General features: G+C 45.4%; 1 protein-coding gene across 1 annotated transcript in view; it reads left to right on the forward strand.

The window, feature by feature from the left end:
* The window catches only part of LOC119965585 (collagen alpha-6(VI) chain-like), a 165,075-nt gene extending 144,014 nt beyond the window's left edge, over window positions 1-21,061 (forward strand). The window contains exons 34-40 of the mRNA XM_038796376.1: window positions 258-272; window positions 2,248-2,741; window positions 8,684-8,783; window positions 8,964-9,638; window positions 13,487-13,589; window positions 13,695-13,822; window positions 20,056-21,061. Of these exons, the coding sequence (XP_038652304.1) occupies window positions 258-272; window positions 2,248-2,741; window positions 8,684-8,783; window positions 8,964-9,638; window positions 13,487-13,589; window positions 13,695-13,822; window positions 20,056-20,228 (1,688 nt within the window). The 3' untranslated portion in view covers window positions 20,229-21,061. The remainder of the gene's footprint in view (window positions 1-257; window positions 273-2,247; window positions 2,742-8,683; window positions 8,784-8,963; window positions 9,639-13,486; window positions 13,590-13,694; window positions 13,823-20,055) is intronic.
* The last annotated feature ends 733 nt before the right edge of the window (window positions 21,062-21,794 follow it).

A 21,794-nucleotide genomic window follows, 5' to 3' on the forward strand; every position in this document is an offset into this window, starting at 1 on the left:
AAGCAAAGATTCTTTGGACCATTTCAGTACATTAAAAATAAATCTTATTATGAGCCTATTTTTCCACCTATCTCACTTAATGTTAGCTTTGTGAGTACTGCTGTGTTGAATAATGTCAGTCAATCTTTTTGATAAAAACAATAAATATGGCATGCATTAATATTCATTTCTACCAGTGATGCATAGCTTTTAAACTGCGGTTCTTATATTCAAATGAAATAATTATTGATATTTCCCCCCTTCTTTTCTCCCTTTAGCCTGCTGTTCATCAGGTAAGTGTCCTTCTTTTCATTACTGCGCAGGTGTCAGCTTTCCTTTCGTGGTGACCATAAGACCATAAAACCAAACGATATAGGAGCAGAATTCGGCCATTCAGCCCATCTGGTCTCCTCTGCCATTCGATCATGGCTGATATGTTCCTCATTCTCCTCCCTTCTCCCAATAACCCTGATCCCCTTGTTACTCAAAACCGGCAGGGGTGGGATTCCTCATTGGCTGACAGTGAAATCGGGAAACGCGATTGGGTGGAGAATAGGTTCCGACACCAAAATCGCAGCTGGCACCGATTTCAGGCCAAATTGCAATTCTGCATCACCTCAACAGCGCTGTCAATGTGGTCCGGAATGCATGTTCAGTAAACCCCGCTTGCATATCATTAGCGGGCCTGACCCGGTTTTCGCCGGGGGCCTCCGCGATTCCCCGCCTCTGATGATCCAAGTTCCCGACGGCGCGGTTCACTTGTGCATTTAAAAATCATGAAACCGGCATAATGGCTGCTGTGGGAGAGAGGGCGTACGGAAAGTGTCCAACATCGTCATAGTTTGCCGACAGTTGTGCCGCTGGCTGGGGTGCTTCTGCCAGGGATGGAGGGAGTAGTGGGGGTGGCCAGGAGCTGGACTGTGAGGTTTGAGTGGACGGGCACGGAACACCATTGCCGCAGTCAGAAAAGCAGCCATGCAGCTGTGCATGCCGCTGACAGCCCACTGTGAACTTAGGGCCATGGGTCGTATATGTGTCCCCCCAGGCCACCCCTCCAGATCCCCTCTGGCCCCAGCCAATCCATCAGCTGTATGGACGCACTCCAGCACAACCAGTGCCACCTCGTTGGCTGGGATGAGTGTGTGTGTGGGGAGTGAAGTGTGTATATGCAGCTGCAGCTAGTCTGTCTCCTGAGTATCAATCACTGACCTAGTGAATCCCGCACCGTTTCTCATTGGAATCAATTGTTCCACGCGGCGCTGGTGCTAGCCCCTCCACTGTCGCTGAATCGGTCCAGATGTGGCAGCAGTTTTGCTGTCGCGAAAGTCCACAAATCCTGCCCCGGACATAACACTTAGTCTCAGGAACGGAGAATTCAGCCCCAGATTTGTGCTTGAGGTGCTGTTACCTACAGGGCTACAGATCAAGAGCTTGAAGGTGGAATTAGACAAAATATTTCTTTCTTAGACATAAGAACAAGAGCAGGAGTAGGCAATATAGCCTCTCGAGCCTGCTCCACCGTTCAATACGACCATGGCTGATCTCATCCTGGCCTCAACTCCACCATCCTGCCCGTTCTCCATAACCCTTCAATCCATTACTAATTAAAAATCTAACTCCTCCTTAAATTTACTCACTGTCCGAGCATCCACCACACTTTCACACTGAGGCAGACGGTTGTAGGTTCAAATCCCACTCTTGAGGTGCGAGCACAAAGCCCAGCCTGGCACTTCACTGTGTTGCCAGACACATTTGAATCATTTGAATGGGACATTAAACCAAGAGCCCACATGCCCTCGCAGAAGGATGTAAAAGTCCCATATAATATTTCAAAGAACAGGGGAGTTTTAGAACATAGAACATAGAACAGTACAGCACAGAACAGGCCCTTCGTCCCTCGATGTTGTGCCGAGCAATGATCACCCTACTCAAACCCACGTATCCACCCTATACCCGTAACCCGACCCTGGAGCTGTGAAGCATTGACGCTAACCACCATGCTACCGTGTTGCCCGGTGTCCTGACAATATTTGTCACTGGCATTACAAAAACAGATTATCTGATTACCTCATTGTTTGTTGGAGCTATCCATGTGCAAATTGGCTGCTGTGCTCCTACATTGCAACAGGGACTATACTTCAAAAGTACTTTGTTGGTTGTAAAACTCCTTGGAAATCCTTGAGCCATGAAAGGTGCCAAATAAATGCAGAATCTTTTCCTTTTTCTAACTTTATATTAATTTGCTGCTTGCTTAACCTCATGTTTCAGGAGGAACAGAGTGCCCTGTGTACCCCACTGAGCTGGTGTTCGCTTTGGACATGTCTGCAGATATCACACCAACCATATTTAATAGAATGAAGACAATAGTCATTAATTTTGTGCAGGATCTTAAAATCACTGAAAGTAGCTGCCCAACGGGAGCCCGTGTGGCCGTTCTTAGCTATAATTCCATTGTACAAAAATGGATCCAATTCTCAGACTTCAGGAGCAAGCAAAAGCTCCTGGAAGAACTGCAGAATCTAGCTTACGTGAGGTCAACCAGCAGACGGAATATTGGAGCAGCGATGAAGTATGTTGCAAAAAATACTTTCAAGCGTGTTCGTAGTGGCGTTCTTGTCAGGAAAGTAACAGTATTTATTACTAATGGCCCCTCTCGTGAGATATCAGCGATCGCAACAGCTGCCCTGGAGTTCATTGCCTTGGACATCACTCCAGTTGTCATTTCTTTTGATAATGTTCCTGAAATTCAACGTGCTTTTGAGGTAAGAGAACCAAACATGTGTGATATATTAAAAATGTTACACCTATTTGCACTTCTATCAACTTTTCCTGTTATGAATTTCCATGTCTGCATTGTAATTGTGTGCACCTGCTACTGAAGGCTCTACAGCACCACAACTGGTGGGAGGGTATAATTACAGCGTTACATATTGACATAGGCAGTTTCAGTTATAAATTTGGATGTCACAATTTAGCTTAAAAATTGTTTTTTCCAATTAAGGGGCAATTTAGCGTGGCCAATCCACCAATACCCTGCCCACCTTTGGGTTGTGGGGGTGAGACCCACGCAGATACAGGGACAATGTGCAAACTCCACACGGACAGTGACCCGGGGCCAGGATCGAACCCAGGTCCGCGACGCCATGAGGCAGCAATGCTAACCACTGCGTCACTGTGCTGCCCCTTAGGATGTAACAATTTATAATGACGCAAAACTAACAACAGATTCAGAATAGGGACTAACTTACATCATAATTAAATTTTTAGCTATTCCCTGCCACACTTGTTCAACGCACTGTGTGTAATGCCACTGAAAATTGACTATTTTAATATTTTTTAACAGTTAAAATACAAAAAGTATATTTAAAGGGATAGAACCGTCCATCTATAGTACTTGTTTATTTCATACTGAAAAACATTCATAGATCTGAAATTACAATTTAAATTTCAGCGGTGTCTATTGTCTTATATGATTCTCTCACTCTGCTGGGTCATTCTGTGAGGTCATTAAAGGAGACAAACTGAAATCTGTTCTGGAGCAGATCTATTGTTAATAATTTAATGAGGTAAGTCAGAGGAAACAGGCGCCATGGTGGCACATTGGTTAGCATTTCTGCCTCACAGCGCCAGAGATCCAGCTTCAATTCTAGCCTTGGGTGACTGTGGAGTTTGCACTTTCTCCCCGTGTCTGTGTGGGTTTCCTCCGGATGCCCTGGTTTCCTCCCACAGTCCAAAGATGTGCAGGGTTAGGTGAGGTTGTGAACGTACGACAGGGGCGTGGGCCTGGGTACGGTGCTCTTTCAGATGGTCTGTCCAGACTTTATGGGTCGAATGGCCTCCTTTTGCACTGTAGGGGTTCTATAGTTAAAAGCCCAGGAAAAGCTGCATCATATATATTATCTGGGTTTCAGAGTTCTGCTGACAAACACAGAGCAGGAAGGGAGAGAATCCTGTCTTGAAGCACTCACATGCAGGAAAAAGCGAGTTCAGTGCTGAGACTCTATGTTCCCTCTGGTATTTTGTGAATGAGAAAATGATTTAAAGAAAGAATATCAGGAGGTCCTCATTGTGGAGTGTCATCAGACTGATGGGAGTTCAAAACTGAGGATTGTCAGACGTACCTATTTTGCATCGGAGGTTGAACTGAGGCCCTGTCTGTTTAGGAGATGTATAAGATCCTATGGCTCTATTCAAAGAGGAACAAAATCTTCTCCTAGTTTCCTGGTCAACAATTATCCCTGTACGCAATTTAGCTGCTGAATAGTCAATTGAACAATAGTAACTGGGCTTCACTGGCTAGGAAGTGCTTTGGGGGTATCCTGAAGATGTGAATCAAACTGTTTCCTTTCAGAGTACGTTATTCAATCCATTGAATAACAGACTTGCTTGTATCTGGCATCTCAACATAATAAAATGTTCCAAAGTACTTCATGGGTGCATTTTCAGAGAAAATGTTGCACCAGGTAAAGGAGACATTGGGACAGGTGACTGAAACCTTGGTCAAAGAGGTAAGTTTTAAGGTATGGAAAGCAGAAAGGAATAGAAGCCAGGGCCTCAACTGTGCAGGCATGGCCACTAGTGGGTGAAGAAGCAGGATTTTGAAGCTTTGGAGGAATAGAGAATTCCTGGAGAGTTGTAGGGTTGGAGAAAGACAAGGCCATGAAGAGATTTGAAAATGCTGGATCAAGAGCCAATCTAGGAAAGCGAATATAGGGGTGATGAATGAAAAGAATAAGGTGTGTATTATTTACTGAATACAAATTTGATTTAAAACTATTTTGAGAAGGTTACTAAGTGTGTAGATGAGGGTAGTGCAGATGATGTAGTCTACATGGATTTCAGTAAGGCTTTTGTCAAGGTCTAGCATGGGAGACTGATCAAGAAAGTAAGAGCCCATAGGATCCAGGGCAATTTTGCAAAATGGACCAAAATTGGCCTAGTCGCAGGTGGCAGTGTTGAAGGTTGTTTTTGTGACTGGAAACCTGTGCCCAATGGTGTTCCACAGGGATTAGTGCTGCGTCCCTTGTTTGTAATATACAGTAATGATCTGAGCATGAATGTGGGAAGTATGATCACTAAGTTTGCAGATTTCACAAAAATTGGTGGTGTGGTAAATAGTGAGGAGGAAAGCCTTAGATTACAGGACGATATTGACGGGCTGGTCAGATGTGCATAACAGTGGGAAATATAATTTGACCTTGTAAAGTGATGCATTTTGGGAGGATTAACGAGGCAAGGGAATATACAATGAATGGTAGGACCCTAGGAAGTACAGAGGATCAGGGGGCCCTTCCTGTGCATGTCTATAGATTCCTGAAGACAGCAGTACAGGTATATAAGATGGTTATGAAGGCATACGGAATACTTGCCCTTATTAGCCGAGGCATAGAATAGAGGAACAGGGATGTTATGATTGAGCTAGATAAAACACTGGGTAGGCACAATGGGAATAATGTATGCAGTTCTGATCACCACACTATAGGAAGGATATGATTCCAATAGAGAAAGTGCAGAGGAGATTCACCAGCATGTTGTCTGGGCTGGAGCGTTTCAGCTATCAAGAGAGATTGGATAGACTGGGATTGTTTTCCTTGGAGCAGAGAAGGCTGAGGGGGGAACCTCATTGAGGTGTATAAAATTATGAGGGATGTAGATAGGGTGGATATGAAGGAACTTTACCCGTTAGTGGAGGGCCAATAATCAGGGGACCTAGATTTAAGGTAAGGGGCAGGAGGTTTAAAGGGGATTTTGTAAGGATCCTCCTGTTAATCCCCATCTGTCGCTTATTTTCTTTTCATTTCTGTTATTCTGCTAGTTCAATTTCTGTACCTGGACAGTTATGGGACCTATTGCTTTAAGATGGAATTCACCTTTAATTTAAAAAAAAGGAACCTCCAGCTGGATGTGCTGTTTGGTCAGACATCATTGATGGTACATCTATTTTTTCCTAAAATTTAGAGTACCCAATTCATTTCTTTCCAAGAAAAGGGGCACCTACCCTGCACATCTTTGGATTGTGGGGGCGAAACCCACGCAAACGCGGGGAGAATGTGCAAACTCCACACAGACGGTGACCCAGAGCCGGGATCGAACCTGGGACCTCGGCGCGGTGAGGCAGCAGGGCCAACCCACTGCGCCACCGTGCTGCCCAATGATGGTACATCTTGATGGTCTTGGCTGTTGGCCAATAGACTATTTCAAATTGTCAGACCTTATCAATAGATCGTGTCAGGTTTTTCCCTGGAATGTTTCTTCCTCTGTGAGACTGTTCCAGTTTTAGTTTCATTTTGAACTCCGAGCTGAAGGAGGCACTTGTGGGCTTCTCTCTCCCTGAGAGGTTAAATCTCTCTCAGACACCCGATTAGAGACTCCTGGAAACCAAGTAAGGGTAAAATACAGGCTGAGAACTGGGTTTGAGGGGAGACAAGGAAAATCTTAAAGAACTCCAGACAAGCCACCAGCTGAGGGCAAGGTTAGTTGTTTAAAAACCCTGTTAAACTCTGTTCTTATCTCAGAATAGCTGTTGGTCATTCTGGTGGAGTTGGAAACAATTGGGAATCACACGATGAAAAGAGGAATGGTAACATGCTCATTATCCCATCCACTTGTCCTTTTGAGACCCATGGGCCCACAGTCGTGACCATCGACCAGGTCCCTCACAGCTGCATCCTGTTATGGCTTAACAGTGTGACAAAGAGGAAAGAAACAAATAGGGTTGTCAGTGGTCCCAGAGCACATCATGCTATATTGGAGCTCCATCATTTGTGACACAAAGCGTTTGTGCAGAGCCAGTTTCTCTAGAAAACCTTACCAGTAGTCATTGATGATATGGTGAAAATAGTTAGCCCATTTTAGCACTCAAAAATGAATGAGAGCATTGTAACCTGAATTGCTCATGCCCTTTTTGCCTTCCATTTTAATCCATATAATGTCACACACATGCCCCGCACTTTTCTAACCAGGTTAGATACCAGTCCGCTACCCTGCTGGCCACCGTAATCCCACCCTAAAGTAATCAGGAAGGTCTGGATTCAATAGTGTTTGCGGTGAGCGCAGCAGGAGCCTATCAGCACTCATGAGTTTAGTGCAGGGAAAGGTTCACTGACCTGCTGCATTTTAGCAAAGGGAATAGTTTGGCTCATACACACGGAGCTCCAAAGGAAGGAAGATATCTTCCTGCTGCAGCTAAGGTGCGAGATCTGGCACATAGCTCTGCTTCAACATTGAGGCTTGTATGTGTAAGCTGCTCATGTGGATGAATGCAGAACAAATGTGAATGAACATTGTGATGCACAGATGCAGTGAAGAACAATATCTCTTAATGCACTATATATCAGGCTAACATAAATTCCTTTTGTCATTGTAGTGGAACAGGGCGTTGAATGCCATGGAGATGACTCAGGCTGGGAGTGGGTAGGCCTGGCTGAGAAACATCCAACCCAAGGGACAGATGCCATGAGATTGCCAGGGTGCCTGAACAGCTGTCTGTTTGTGATGGCAAATCCCCGATAGCGGGTGATAAAAGCGGTGTTGAAATAATCTTGGCACGGTCATGATGCCATTTCACTGAGCTGAAGGGACGTTGGCATGAGAGGGAATGCAAGGATTGGGTTGCTCTATAAGGGCATTGAGCATGCTTATGGCAATGGCTTGCATTAGACCATGCTTTCATTTTGAGAAGGGCTATACTTAAATAACTAGTTTGGTGTCTTACACAGGTACCAGCTCTGCTCCCTCATTCTCCTACGTCTGTACACCCTATAGGGTAATAACTGGTTGTCCGGTCTCTCCTCTTTTCTGTTGTGCGAGCAGTAGTATCTCCTTCCTGACCTTCAACCCTGCCTCTGGCCTCCGGCTACTCATGTGTTCTATGCATGGGCAGCATAGAGGCGCAGTGGTTAGTATTGTTGCCTCACAGCACCAGGGACCTGGGTTCCATTCTGGCCTTGGGTGACTGTCTGTGTGGAGATTGCACTTTCTCCCTGTGTCCGCGTAGGTTTCCTCCGGTTGCTCCGGTTTGCTCCCACTGTCTAAGGATATGTAGACTAGGTAGATTGGCCATGCTAAAATTTCCCCTAAGTGTCCGAAGGTTAGGTGGGGATACAGGGATAGAGTAGGGGGTTGGGCCTGGGTGGCCTTTCCAAGGGGCAGTGCAGACCTGATGGGCTGAATGGCCTCCTTCTACACTGTAGAGATTCTGTTTCCTCTACGTGTGAAGGTGTCATGTCCGTATTCAATGTTATGTCTCACAAATTCTATGGGCCCTTGCCCAGCACAAAGTTTTTCCTGGCACCTTTGGTGCATGAGTCAGTAGGAGCAAGTGCAATTGCTCTGTGAGACCAAAGACTCCCACATTCCTGCTCTCTTGGGTTTAGGGAAATTGTTTTGTGCCATTTCTGGGGCTGTGAATGAAATCTTTGAGCAAATTTCATCGGGAATTAAAAGCTCTCCAATGCATGTTTTTTGGGAATTTCTGCTATTTTCGCCACGATGGAGAGACACTCCACTGTGGCGTAAACTTGGGCCCAAGTGCCTTCCTCTTCCTTCTCTTGGTCCATAGATGTATTGGGTGATCAGCACAAGTCTCTAACCTTAACAGTTAAGAAGTAATCCCTTTACCAATACTCACCGCAGTTTAAGGTCTATTAACAAACCTTCGTACCTGAAATTTGATATTTTGTTATTTCCTTGACCATTGAAAAAGGTTGATGATACAAGAATGTTTCAAGTAGTCGTGTTGTCAAGACAGCAGCAAGAAGCGCAGGAGCAGTTACACAAAGTCCGATTGTGTACTTTCTGTTTTGGTATGAGTTTTAATTGTATTTACCTAACTTTGTCAATCAGAAAGTGTACTTAATGAAGTAGTGTTATCCTGCCTAGTTAAAATGAAATAATAGCAAAATGGTTATAATTAGACAGGAAATTAAAGCATTGGGTTTTTTGAAAACAGTATTTCAACTTTAGACTTTAATGTTCCTTCACAGATCTGTGCCAACCAAAGGTCCAGTGTCGACACAGCATCTCCCCGTCTCCAATTCCAATTAGCATGGACATTGCTTTTGCTGTTGATGGCTCACGCAACCTGAGAATGGCGGACTTTGAAAGAGTAAAGGACTTCCTCAGCTCAGTGCTTGACATGTTTGTGATTTCAAGAAGCCCACGTGCCTTTGATAATCGTGCCAGGGTAGCCCTGGTGCAACATTCACCACCAGGTTACCGACCCAGAACTGGCCAGAAGCCAGTCAACCTGGAGTTTGGGTTCTTGAACTATGGTAGCAAAAGCACAATGAAGAGCTACATTGAGAACTCGTTTAATAAGTTAGAAGGTTCCTCTTGGGCTGGCCACGCTATCGAATGGACCATGAATAATGTCTTCTTAAATGCTCCGAATCCACGACGCCACAAGGTCATCTTTTTAATACTTGCAGGAGAAACGAATGTCTTTGACATAGAGATGTTGAGGGCTGCGTCATTACAAGCTAAGTGTAAAGGTTTTGCCATTTTTACACTCTTCCTCGGAAAGGATGCTGCCAAAACAGACCTGGAGGAGATTGTTAGTATCCCATTTGATCAACACTTGATTCACTTGGGCCATCTACTGGAGCACGAAATGACATATGCCCAAAGGTTTGCACGAGCCTTTCTGAAAAGTCTCACACGTAAGTTATGCTTGCTTTAAAAAGAAAATATACATGAGAAATATGACAGCTTGTATATTCTCTACGGCAGTTGTGGGCACTAAAAAGATCCATTATATTTCAAAGGCCCAAAGGCTGACACTTACATATTGAACACATTATGGGTGGAGCAAACTTATCTTCCAGGATGAATCCCGTTCTTTAAAAAGAGTAACAAGGTTCTATGAGCTTCTTTTAAAGTGACATTGTTAGAACATAATTACTTCATTCTCTTCTGAAGAATATTGTTATGTTTTGAAGGGGGGGGGGGGGGTCAGGTGCCTATCACATGTCATAGAATAGAATCATAGAATTTACAGTGCTGAAGGAGGCCATTCGGCCCATCAAGTTTGCACCGGTCCTTGGAAAGAGCACCCTACCCAAGCCCACACCTCCACCCTATCACCGTAACCCAGTAACCCCACTTAAGCTTTTTAGCCAGTAAGGGCAATTTAGCATGGCCAATCCCCGAAACCTGGACATCCTTGGACTGTGGGAGGAAACCGGAGCACCCGGAGGAAACCCACGCAGATACGGAGAGAACGTGCAGACTCTGCACAGACAGTGACCCAAGCCGGGAATCGAACCTGGGACCCTGGAGCTGTGAAGCAACTGTGCTAACCACTATGCTACCGTGCTGCCCTATGTGACGGGCCCATGTGATTTCACTCAGTTCAATGGTCACTTTCCTGAAACGGCAATTTTAATTTTTGATAATCTGCTCATCCTTAAAAAGACCATTGGATCCAAATATTTTGGAGGTATGGGGAGTAATTAAAGTTAGTCACATGCTAACTTCGAGCAATCGTCAGGCGGAGCAGACTCGATGGGCTGAATGGCCAAATTCTGCTCCGATATGTTACGGTCTTCAGTTCAGTGAACAGCCTGAACCAGCGACAGAGAAGCAGAAAGAAACACTCAGAATAAGAATAGGGCAGCACGGTTGCACAATGGATAGCATTGTGGCTTCACTGCGCCAGGGTCCCAGGTTTGATTCCCTGCTGGGTCACTGTCTGTGCGGATTCTGCACGTTCTCCCCATGTGTGCGTGTGTTTCCTCCGGGTGCTCCGGTTTCCTCCCACAGTCCAAAGATGTGCAGGTTAGATGGTTTGGCCATGATAAATTGCCCTTAGTATCTAAAAACATTTAGGTGGGTTATGGGGTTAGGGTGGAAGTGAGGGCTTAAGAGGGTCGGTGCAGACTTGATGGGCCGAATGACCTCCTTCTGCTCTGTATGTTCTATGTAATCCATGTAATAGCAGGTAATTTCCATTGCACTGTTGGAAGCTATAATCTATAGTGGCCTTCTGTAGCCTGAAACTAATTTAATTGGTCACACCAGCATCTCTGTTTTGGGTACAAACTGATTTCCCTGGCTGGATTCTCTGGATCACTGATAGAAAAATACTGACTGTATAGTAACATAGTCCCTCAGGCCTATTCTGTCATTCAATGAGATAAATGCTTATGAATTGAAAATCGCTTATTGTCGCAAGTAGGCTTCAAATGAAGTTGCTGTGAAAAGCCCCTAGTCGCCACATTCCGGCGCCTGTTCGGGGAGGCTGGTACGGAAATTGAACCGTGATGCTGGCCTGCCTTGGTCTGCTTTCAAAGCCAGCGATTTAGCTCTGTGCTAAACAGCCCCAAGTAAAATTAATCGTTAATGTAGTCTTACATTAACACTGCGATGAAGTTACTGTGAAAATCCCACAGTCGCCACATTCTGGCGCCTGTTCGGGTACATTGCGACTGAATTCAGAGTGTCCAAACATGCCTTTCAGGGAGAAACCGGAGCACCCGGAGGAAATCCACGCACACACGGTGGGGAACATACAGACCCCGCACAGACAGTGACCCAAGGCGGGAATCGAACCTGGGACCCTGGAGCTTTAAAGCAATTCTGCTAACCACTATGCTACCGTGCTGCCCTAAGCTACCATGTTATCCGTGGCCTTACTCCTAAATTAGATGTGAAAAGCTTCAAACACTCAAGAAGCTTGGCACTGTCCAGGACAAAGCAATCCTCTTGATCAGCAGCCCATCCTCCACCTTCAGAATCAACTCTTGGCACTACTCCACACCATGGCTCCAGTGTGTGCCAGCTACCAGATGCACTGCAGCAATTTGCCAAGGCTTCTTCGATTGAATCTTCCAAACCTGCAACTTTACCACCTCAAAGAGCAAGGGCAGCAGGCACTTGGGAACAGCACCACCCCATGTTCCCTTCCAAGCCACACACCAAGCCACAAACTAGTGGGCCTGGGTATGGCGCTGTTTGAGAGGGTCAGTGCAGACATGATGAGCCAAATGGTTTCCTCTGAACTGTAGGAATTCTATGGTTACTCCAGATGTGGTATAACCAGTGCTTTGTAAAGTTGGAGCAGAATTTCCATCTTTTTGTATTCTCATTACCTTGACACAAAGCCATTATTGCTATATTATTATTCGATTAACCATTTTGATTATTTTCTGTATATGTCCATGCCATTACATTATCTATATACATGGAGCCCCAATAGGGAGGAGAAGAGAAAGGCCTCTGATTACTTTGTGCAGCAACACTGTAATTGTGTCCACAGAATTTTCCTCTGGCCAAGATCTGGCATGGAAAAATTGATATATTTACAACCTCACTATCTCCTTATGCAATTGGCACTTTGACATTGAACAATAAGAACAGGAAGTGATCATTTAGCCCTTCAAGCCTGTTCAATTAAATCATGGGTGATTTGCTTTGTAACGCCATTTATCTCTGAAAAGCTCAATAACGAACAAAAATCAATCTCAGTTGCGAAATTTTTGATTGACCTCAAGCCTTTGCGGGATCATTCTAGATTTTCATAACCTTTTTGTAAAGAAATGTTTCTTGCCATCATCTTTAAATAGCCTAGCTGGAATTTTAAGGTTAACCCCTTTGTTCTGGGCTCCTCCATCAGAGGATATAGGCCAGAATTTTCTTGCCACTGTCCTGCCGGCACTGCACCACCGCCTGGGAGTGGGATGGCTTCAATGGGAAATCCCATTGACAAGCAGTGGGAGTAGAGAATCCCGCCGCCAGCGAATGGCGCACTGCTGAGAAACACATGACCAGGGGATCGGAGAATCCAACCCATAGTCTCTCACTATCTAGCCTATTGAATCCTTTAATTATCCTCAAATATCTCAATTGGATCATCCCTCAATCTTCAACGCTGAACTGACTACATTCAGTCCAAGTTTCCAATGATGCAGATGACACTGCACTCATGTTGGCTGTGCCACTACTCTGCCAACATGTGGAATAAATCACCCTCCTACTACTGCATCCTCCTATTACATGGGCAGCACAGTAGCACAGTGTTTACCACTGTTGCTTCACAGTGCCAGGAACCCGGGTTTGATTCCTGGCTTCCCGTGTCTGCGTGGGTTTCCTCCGGACGCTGTGGTTTGTTAGGTGAATTGGAAATTCTGAATTATCCCTCAGTGTACCCGAACACGCGACGGAGTGTGGCAACAAGGGTATTTTCACAGCAACTTCATTGCCGTGTTAATGTAAGCCTACTTGTGACACTAATAAAGATTATTATTATATTATTATACTGCACTGCTGCTTTGAGTGCCTATTGAAAGTCTGTTATTCTGAGGTATATGCAGGTGTGCCTAAAAGATCTTGTATAAATACTCAGGAAGAATGTTTCCAAAACTTCATGGAGTCACTTTGTTTTACTGTCCGTGGCACTAGAAAACCAAAAAGAAATTAGTGTATGAAATTTAGTGAGCTAACAAAATTATTACGGCTTGTTTCTGATGCACGCAGAAATAGTGTTTTAACAACAATTTACTTCTTACAGTTAGAATCAACAGGTACCCATACCCAGTTTTACAGAGGGAATGTCGAAGAGCTGCAATCGAACCGTCTACGCTGGAAATAGAACCTCAACCTCCAGAAGGAATGTATGTTTTCCAAGACAATGCCTTTTTGGACACACCCGATTTATGTTTTCAATATATGTTTTGTTGATTCGCATGTAGATGTCTTTAACTTGTGCTTGTTTACAGAGTAAGTTTCGAGGTACCAGAAATCAAAGAATTTGAAGAGGAGGAAGAATTTGAGGAGGAGGAGGAAGAGGAGGAGGAAGAGGAGGAGGAAAATGTCACAGGGGAACCAAACCCTGATAGTACAACAGGTATGAATCATGGTAGGCTCGATGTGACAATTCTGTACAGTATTACGATCCCGGACCAGACCCCAACAGTTGCTAGGATACCAGTCAAAATTTCAATATTTTATTTAATTTGTAATACTGAGCTGAGCGATGCAGTGGTTAGCACTGCTGCTCATGGCGCCGAGGACCCAAGTTTGATCCCAGCCCCGGGTCACTGTCCGTGTGGACTTTGCACATTCTCCCCGTGTCTGCATGGGTCTCATCCCCACAACCCAAAGATGTGTAGGATAGATGGATTGGCCACACAAAAATTGCCCCTTAATTGGAAAAAAGTTAAAATAAAATAATTTGCAAGATTGTGAAAAAGGAAACTTCACCCCAGGAGTGATTCCATGCACAATTATATTAAAACAAACTTTATTACTAACTTATTAGGATTAAATTAACTTTAACATCATACAAAAAATAGCTTACAATTACCAGTTGAACAAACCTTAACAATAAAATTAAACATTTTAACTCCTAACTGCTATATTTTTTATCGCCAATAAAGCAAAACTCAGGTCAAAACCCACTTTTAACTAGAGGTGGCAAACACAGGATTACTTGTCAAACATTAGATAGAGATCTTTTGAGATTGCTTGAAGACAGAGACCTGACACCCTGTCAGAATAATGCAGACTACCTCGATTTATTCCTCAGAAACTGCTTCTCAGCTTGCTTTCCAGCCAAAAACTAAGAGTGAAAACTCCACACCTGACTGCTTTATCCCCTGGCTACATCACCTGTATCTCACTAACTAGATTATGACCATTTTACTGAGCCTTAACACAATTGACGCGATTCTCCCCCAGAATTTCTAACTTCATTTGTGGCGGATATTTCAGGGAGCTTCCCGCTGGCTCTGCCGGGGACTTCCCCACCACCGTTCAGTGACACTCAGTCACCTTTTTGGTGACTCATGTCACGACTCATGTTGAATAAGGGGCCTAAATGAGGAACACGCGGCTGAGGCCTCATATAGCCCTGTTTTTTACAGTGGGGAGATCCGCTCGCCAGAACTCCCCAGCGAAGCGAGATTTCTGAGGTCCCCAAAACAATTCCTGACCTCAACCCTCAGTCCAAAAGCAATATAGCACCACCCTCCACCCCCCACCGCAGCCCACCCCCCTCCCCCGCCAAAACCCACACCGGGCGACATCAGCCCAATCATGCACACGCACAAAATGCCAGCTTGGAAATGCCACCCTGGCAGTGCCCATGGCAGCTGGCAGTGTCACCTGGACACCTTGGCAGTGCCAGGCTGGCACCCAGATGGCATTGCCAGGTTGGCATTGCTGAGGTACCCAGGTGGCACCAACAGTGTCAGAGCACCACCCTGCCCAAAGAGCATGCAGCTCTGATCCCCTGGGAGACACCCATGAGTGCTATTCCATCTGGTTTTCTTTTGTCGGGCCCAGTACTAAGTGGTGGTCGCCCAAGGTCTCTGAGGTGAAGGGGACTGAATCCCAAAGCCTCTGGTACCTCGGGAATCTGAATTAGAGTAAGGCTTACTGCCTTGCTCTAATATGCAGATTTGCTAAAAAGTGATCCCGCCCATTGTGGGTGGGATTCACATCACAACGTCTCGTGAGATTGCGCTGAATCTCCCGAGGCTTTGCGATCCAGTTAGATCCCGGGAGCGGGGTCTCCCGGCTTACAAAGGCCACACTGCACCGCGATGAGCTGCTTTTCCGGTGCAGTGTGGCCGTAAGATCACACCCAGAATTCTTAAGCAGTGGAGAGCTGAACTCAGAGATCGGATCGCCATTTTGAAGGGTTGCCCTGATCACTAAGTGAGCTTGTGGGTCCCCCCACACCCCCTACCCATGGGCAATGTCAGCCCCCACACACAAATGGGCACTGCCCCAGGCACCCCAAGTGAAGACACCTTGCTATGGCTTCCCTGGAGGCCCCACTCTTCCCGCTCCCAGGACCCCCAGCTGTCACCCCCCAATCTCCCAGAGGCCCCTACTTACCTGACCTGCACACCCCCATCCTTCAAACCCCCCCCCTCCACCCTACTTCCACTCCTCGAGCCCTGACCCTTGGCAGTATCACCCTAGCACATGAGCACCCATACACTGGCACCATGGCACCTGGGAAGTGCTCCTGTCAGCTTGGCAGTGCCATCCATGCACCTTGGCAGTGCCTGGGTGGCTGTGCCAAGGTGCCAGCTGTGCAGTTCCAATGTTCCCATGTTCCAGGGGAAGGGTCAGGGGGCCACCCTGCACAGTCCCTGACCACCCAGTGGCCTCCCATGCCCCGTGAGATCCCCGGGTGCCATTATGCCTGGTCCACATTCTTGTGGACCAGTACAGATAAGTGCCCGGCTGCAGTCTGCCTGGGGAAGCTGGAGAATCGAAGCATGCTGGTGTATCCCGTGTAGGGATACCTTAAGTAGGTTTACGACCAACTTTCGTGAGCATCATTTGGTTCTGCCCCTTTTAGGTAGAGTTCTGTTCCTACTCTTCACGGTACTTGGGTGAATCCTGTGAGGTGCGGAGGTTGCCGGGAAGCCTGTAAGAGGGCTCTTCCAGGATTCTCCGGTCGCGTTGTCTTCTCGCTCGAGCGCAATGCAACCAGAGGATCGCGCCCAAGTCTCTAATCATCTCCTCCCCAGGGAACCTTCTTTCTGTAAACAAAATTCAATTTGATCTACTTCGGTAAACAATATACAAAATTTGAATGAATAGTGATCTCATTTTTACGATGCTTTAATTGTCGCTGCTGTAGCTCCATTGTTGCCTTGTCGTTTAAACCAGGATTCTTATAAACATTACTGCAGTAATCACATACACACGCTAACCCAGGCTCTTAAGCATTACTGTACCAGATACCTGTAATAAAATATACATCTGAAATTCCTACATTCATCACAACAGTTTTTCCTGGAACAGTCTATACCCATTTGCTGTGTACACACATAATTCTGATATTAAAATCATGCCATTGGTGCAGTTTCACCTCCACAAACCTCCCAATTACTGTAAAGTAACACTTAACACTTTGCCATCCTGGCATCTGTCATCCCCCGTGTTGCAGGGTCAGTGATGCTGAAAAAACATTTGCAAAAACATTCCATATAAATGGAATAAGCTGACCAGACCTTACGAATGTCCTGACCAAAGTCAGACTTGTTTGTAAACAGTTGTTCACTTCCACTTTTGAGTCAGAAGGGGCTGAAATCAAGATCTGCTCCAGAGACTTGAGAACAAAATATAGATCGAGACTACAGTGCAGAGGGAGTGCTGCTCTGTCTTTTGAATTAGAAGTTAAACTGAGGCTCTGTCCACCTTTTACATGGACGTGGAAGATCCCATAACACCATTTTGAAGAGGAGTAGGCGAGTTCCCCTCCCCCCCCCCCCAGTGTCCTAGCCAGTATTTATCCCTTAACCAACACCTAAAACAGATGATCTGCTTATTTATTTCATTGCTGCTTGTGGGAACATGCTGTGTGTAAATTGACCATGTTTCCCACATTACAATAGCCATAACACCATTCTGACATGGAAATTTGTCACTCTGGACTTCCTCCCGAACAGCACTGTGGGTGCACAGAATAACTGTGAAACCATTGTCGATTTGTTATAAGAAAGCCCATCTGGTTCACTAATGTCCTTTAGGGAAGGAAATCTGCCATCCTTACTTGGTCTGGCTGACATGTGACTCCAGATACAGCAATGCGGTTGACTCTGAAATGCTCTCATAAGTCACAGCTGGAGGATTATTAAGGATGGGCAATAAATGCTGGACCAGTCAGCGATGCCCACATGCCATGAATAGGCCTTCTTGGGGGCAATCGAGGGTGGATGCAAGCCTAGTCAGCGAAGCTTGCATCCCATGAAAGAATTTTAAAAAAAGTTTTAGAAGGACATCATTCGCTGTAAAACACTTTTTGGGATGTCCTGAGGTCTTATAAGGTGCAATATAAATACACGTTCTTTCCTTCTTAAACCAAACTAAATAGAACCTTTGTCTAATTTGATGTATTGTCCACAATCAACATCCAGGGGGTTACCATTGTTCAGAAACTGAACTGTACAAGCCACATTAATACTGTGGCTACCAGGGCAGGTCAAAGGCTAGGAATCCTAAGGCGAGTAACTCACCTCCTGACCTCCCAAAGCCTGTCCACTATCTACAAGGCACAAGTCAGGGGTGCAATGGAATACTCTGCAGTTGCTTGGATGAGTGCAGCTCCAACAACACTCAAGAAGCTCGACACCAACCGGGATAAAGCAGCCCGTTTGATTGCTCCCCCTTCCGCAAACATTCAAACCCTCCACCACCGATGAACAGTGGCAGCTGTGTGTACCATCTACTAGATGCACTGCAGTAACTCACCAAGATTCCTTCCAAACCCACGACGACTACGACCTAGAAGGACAAGAGTAGCAGATATTGGGAAACCCATCACCTGGAGGTCCCCTTCCAGCCTGACTTGGAAATATATCGCCGTTCCTTCACTGTCGCTGGGACAAAATGATGGAGCTCCCTCCCTAACAGCACAGTGGGTGTACCTACACCTGAAGGACTGCAGCAGTTCAAGAAGGCAGCTCATCACTACCTTCTGAAGGGCATCTAATCATGGGCAATAAATGCTGCCCAACCAGTGAAGTCCACATCCCATAAATGAATTTTTAAAAAAAGATGAAACTTCATTGCCAATTAAAAAGAAAGGGCAGTATATATCGGTAGAAATAACTGTGCCGGGGATTGACATTCATTGTTATTGAAGGATAAATTGGACAGCCATTTATACTGACTGTTCATATGCAGTTAAAAGTGAACTTCTGTACATTGTTGTTCAACTTGCTTTGTTTTTCCAGAAGTTTTGCTACACTGCTATCTAGCCCAATAATTCAGCATTAAAATATATAGAATGAGTGTATTAGCCGAATAGATAGCCACTAAACTTACCAGGAAAGGTTAAAGCTTATCCATTCTAGTGTGATTTTTACTAGTCATAGAATCATAGAATCTCTACAGTGCAGAAGGAGGCCATTTGGCCATCGAGTCCGCACCGACCCTTGGAAAGAGCACCCTATCCGAGCCCACGCCCAGACCCTATCCCTGTAACCCAGTAACCCCTCCTAATCTTTTGGACACTAAGGGGCAATTTAACATGGCCAATCCACCTAACCTGCGCATCTTTGAACTGTGGGATCAAACCGGAGCACCCGGAGGAAACCTACTCAGACACAGGAAGAAAGTGCAAACTCCACACAGGCAGTCACCCAAGGCCGGAATTGAACCCGGGTCCCTGGCGCTGTGAGGCAGCAGTGGTAACCACCGTGCCGCCGTGTGGTACATCTTAATGCTGCCAAGCAACCTCTCGGGCATTGCAAACTAACTTTCACAAATGTGAAGGCTCCTTCCCTCAGATTTTAATGTATTTTTGTCTTAATTTTTTCACGGATATGTGGGCGTTACTAGTGAGGTCAGCATTTTTTGACCATCCCTAATTGCCCTTGAACTGAGTGGTGCGCCGTTCTATTTCAGAGGGCAGCTCGGAATAAGCCACATTGCTGTGGCTCTGGAGTCACCTGTAGGCCAGACCAGGCCATGACAGCAGATTTGCTACCCTAAAAGGCATTAGTTAACCAGATGGGTTTTCATGACAATCGACAATGGTCTCATGGCCACCATCACTGATATTAGATTTTCAATTCCAGATTATTAATTGAATTCAAATTTAGGATTTAATGGAGGATTTAAACCATTTGGCCATCGAGTCTGCACCGACTCTTGGAAAGAGCACCCTACCCGGATTTAAACCCTTGTCCCCAGGACATTTGCCTAGTCCAATAACTAGTTTCCACTACACCACATTCTCCCCAATGATTGTTGGATATAGTTAAAAGCTGTAAATATTTTTCTTTATTTATCTTCATTTATCTCCTTTAATCCAATATTTATCTCCTCTTTATTTCACTTTCTCCTCATGATTTGATCTTGAATTAAATATTCTAATTTTCCTAGTTTAGATTGTAAATGCCTCAATAAGAATTCTTCAATCAAGTTCACATAGGTTCTGGACCCCTTACCGAAATTAGTTTCTGATTTCTAATTATTTACTGCACATTCCCAAACGGGCAAAGCCTCCTTAAAGATTTCTGGACAAGTGTAAATTGACCACATAATCCAAGCCCTTATGGATTTGCTGACTCACTCGTTTATCCTTTAATTCGATCCCTTATTCCCTTCCAGATGTGTGCCGGCTCAATCAGGATGGAGGGACCTGTCAGAATTATGCTGTGAAATGGTACTTCGATCAAGTGCAGCGGGGCTGCACACGGTTCTGGTACAGCGGATGCGGAGGAAACGAGAATCGGTTTGATAGCCGGGAGGAATGCGAAGCCTTATGCCTCAAATCGCGCTAGAAAATGCCGCAGTTCTAATCTACAACATGTACTCGGTTTTATTTCAACAAAATGGACATTTAGGAGATGACTACATCGGAATGGATAGGTCTAAGGGCTCTGTGGCCCTAGCCAGTGTGCAGCTGAGTCGCAGCATCTCAAACCTGGACTGTGCTAGCTTTCCATTTATCACTTGGACTTTGGTAGAGGTTCTCCTCCCCTTGGAGAGCGAGGTCATCCAGGAATCCATCCACAATTGCCCTTTGTGGGGTGTCTGCTTGTGTTGATGTTTGGAGAGGAAAATAAACATGTGAAAAAGTCTGTATTGGAATAACCTGCCATGCTTCCTGTTGAAGCTCAGGTGTTAATACTGTAATGGCTGCCGGGGGGTGGGTCACTGCCTAACAAGGAGTTAATAACTTCAAGAAAGAGAGGGAAGCGCGGGGTGGTGAAGTTGTCGAGGAAAAAGTTTACCAAACATCTGTAAATACATGTTCATTTGTGCAGGTCTCACCTAATTGTCTATTTAAAATCGTACGGTGTTGGTGTTCAAATTATGAGAGCTGTTTCTTTTGTGCTTGACGCTTGAACAGCCGCATGTCTAACCATTTATAGCTTGACCCATGCTCTTTATTAGAAGCCTTTAGGCAAGTAGAATCTGACTCAGGACAAGGAGAGAGTATCACGGATAACAAGGACTGCCTCATTTAATTGAAACATGCTGAAAGCAGTATTGTGGTGATAAGACTTGGCTTTCCTTATTGACATATGGCTTATTGCTCAGTTTCTGACTTGCCTGCTGCAGCTGCAAGCTGTTGCTCTTTGACTTCAATTAAAAAAACACTGCAACTGTCGTTTAAATTGTAAGTGATCTTTTTCCTCCACATAACTCAACAAAATTTTGTATGAGGACTGCCTTGAGGAGACTGATCTATCAATGGTGTATAGTTATTCTGCAACTAACGGTTTTGCAGCATCTGCTACCTGGCGGGTGGTAGGGGGTGGGGGGGGGGGGGGGGGGGGGCGGGGGGCTCCTTGGGTACACTGCAATACCTTGTTGAGCAATGGCATAGGAAAGGAATTTTAAGAATAATTCATCATATTACCATATTTTGAGGCAATGAAAGGTAATCAAGTTTCGTCCTGAAATTTGGAATCAGGTAAGGGTGGCAGCAGTGTGCCATGTGAAAACAGTTTGCAGAATGAACAGGTTTGGCTACGAGGTGGCAGCAGAATGCCGATGTTTGACATTAGGACATGGACAGATGTTGAGCGTGACTATGATAAGAGGACAGAACACACTGGAACATAAAGTGGTTCATGCCTTGACTGACTGGGGCAGGTTAGAACATAGAACATAGAACAGTACAGCACAGAACAGGCCCTTCGGCCCTTGATGTTGTGCCGAGCAATGATCACCCTACTTAAACCCACGTAACCCGTATACCCGTAACCCAACAATCCCCCCCTTAACCTTACACTACGGGCAATTTATCATGGCCAATCCACCTAACCCGCACATCTTTGGACTGTGGGAGGAAACCGGAGCACCCGGAGGAAACCCACGCACACACGGGGAGGACGTGC

The sequence above is a fragment of the Scyliorhinus canicula genome, chromosome 5, assembly GCF_902713615.1.
Source record: "Scyliorhinus canicula chromosome 5, sScyCan1.1, whole genome shotgun sequence".
In the NCBI taxonomy this organism is placed as follows: Eukaryota; Metazoa; Chordata; class Chondrichthyes; order Carcharhiniformes; family Scyliorhinidae; genus Scyliorhinus; species Scyliorhinus canicula.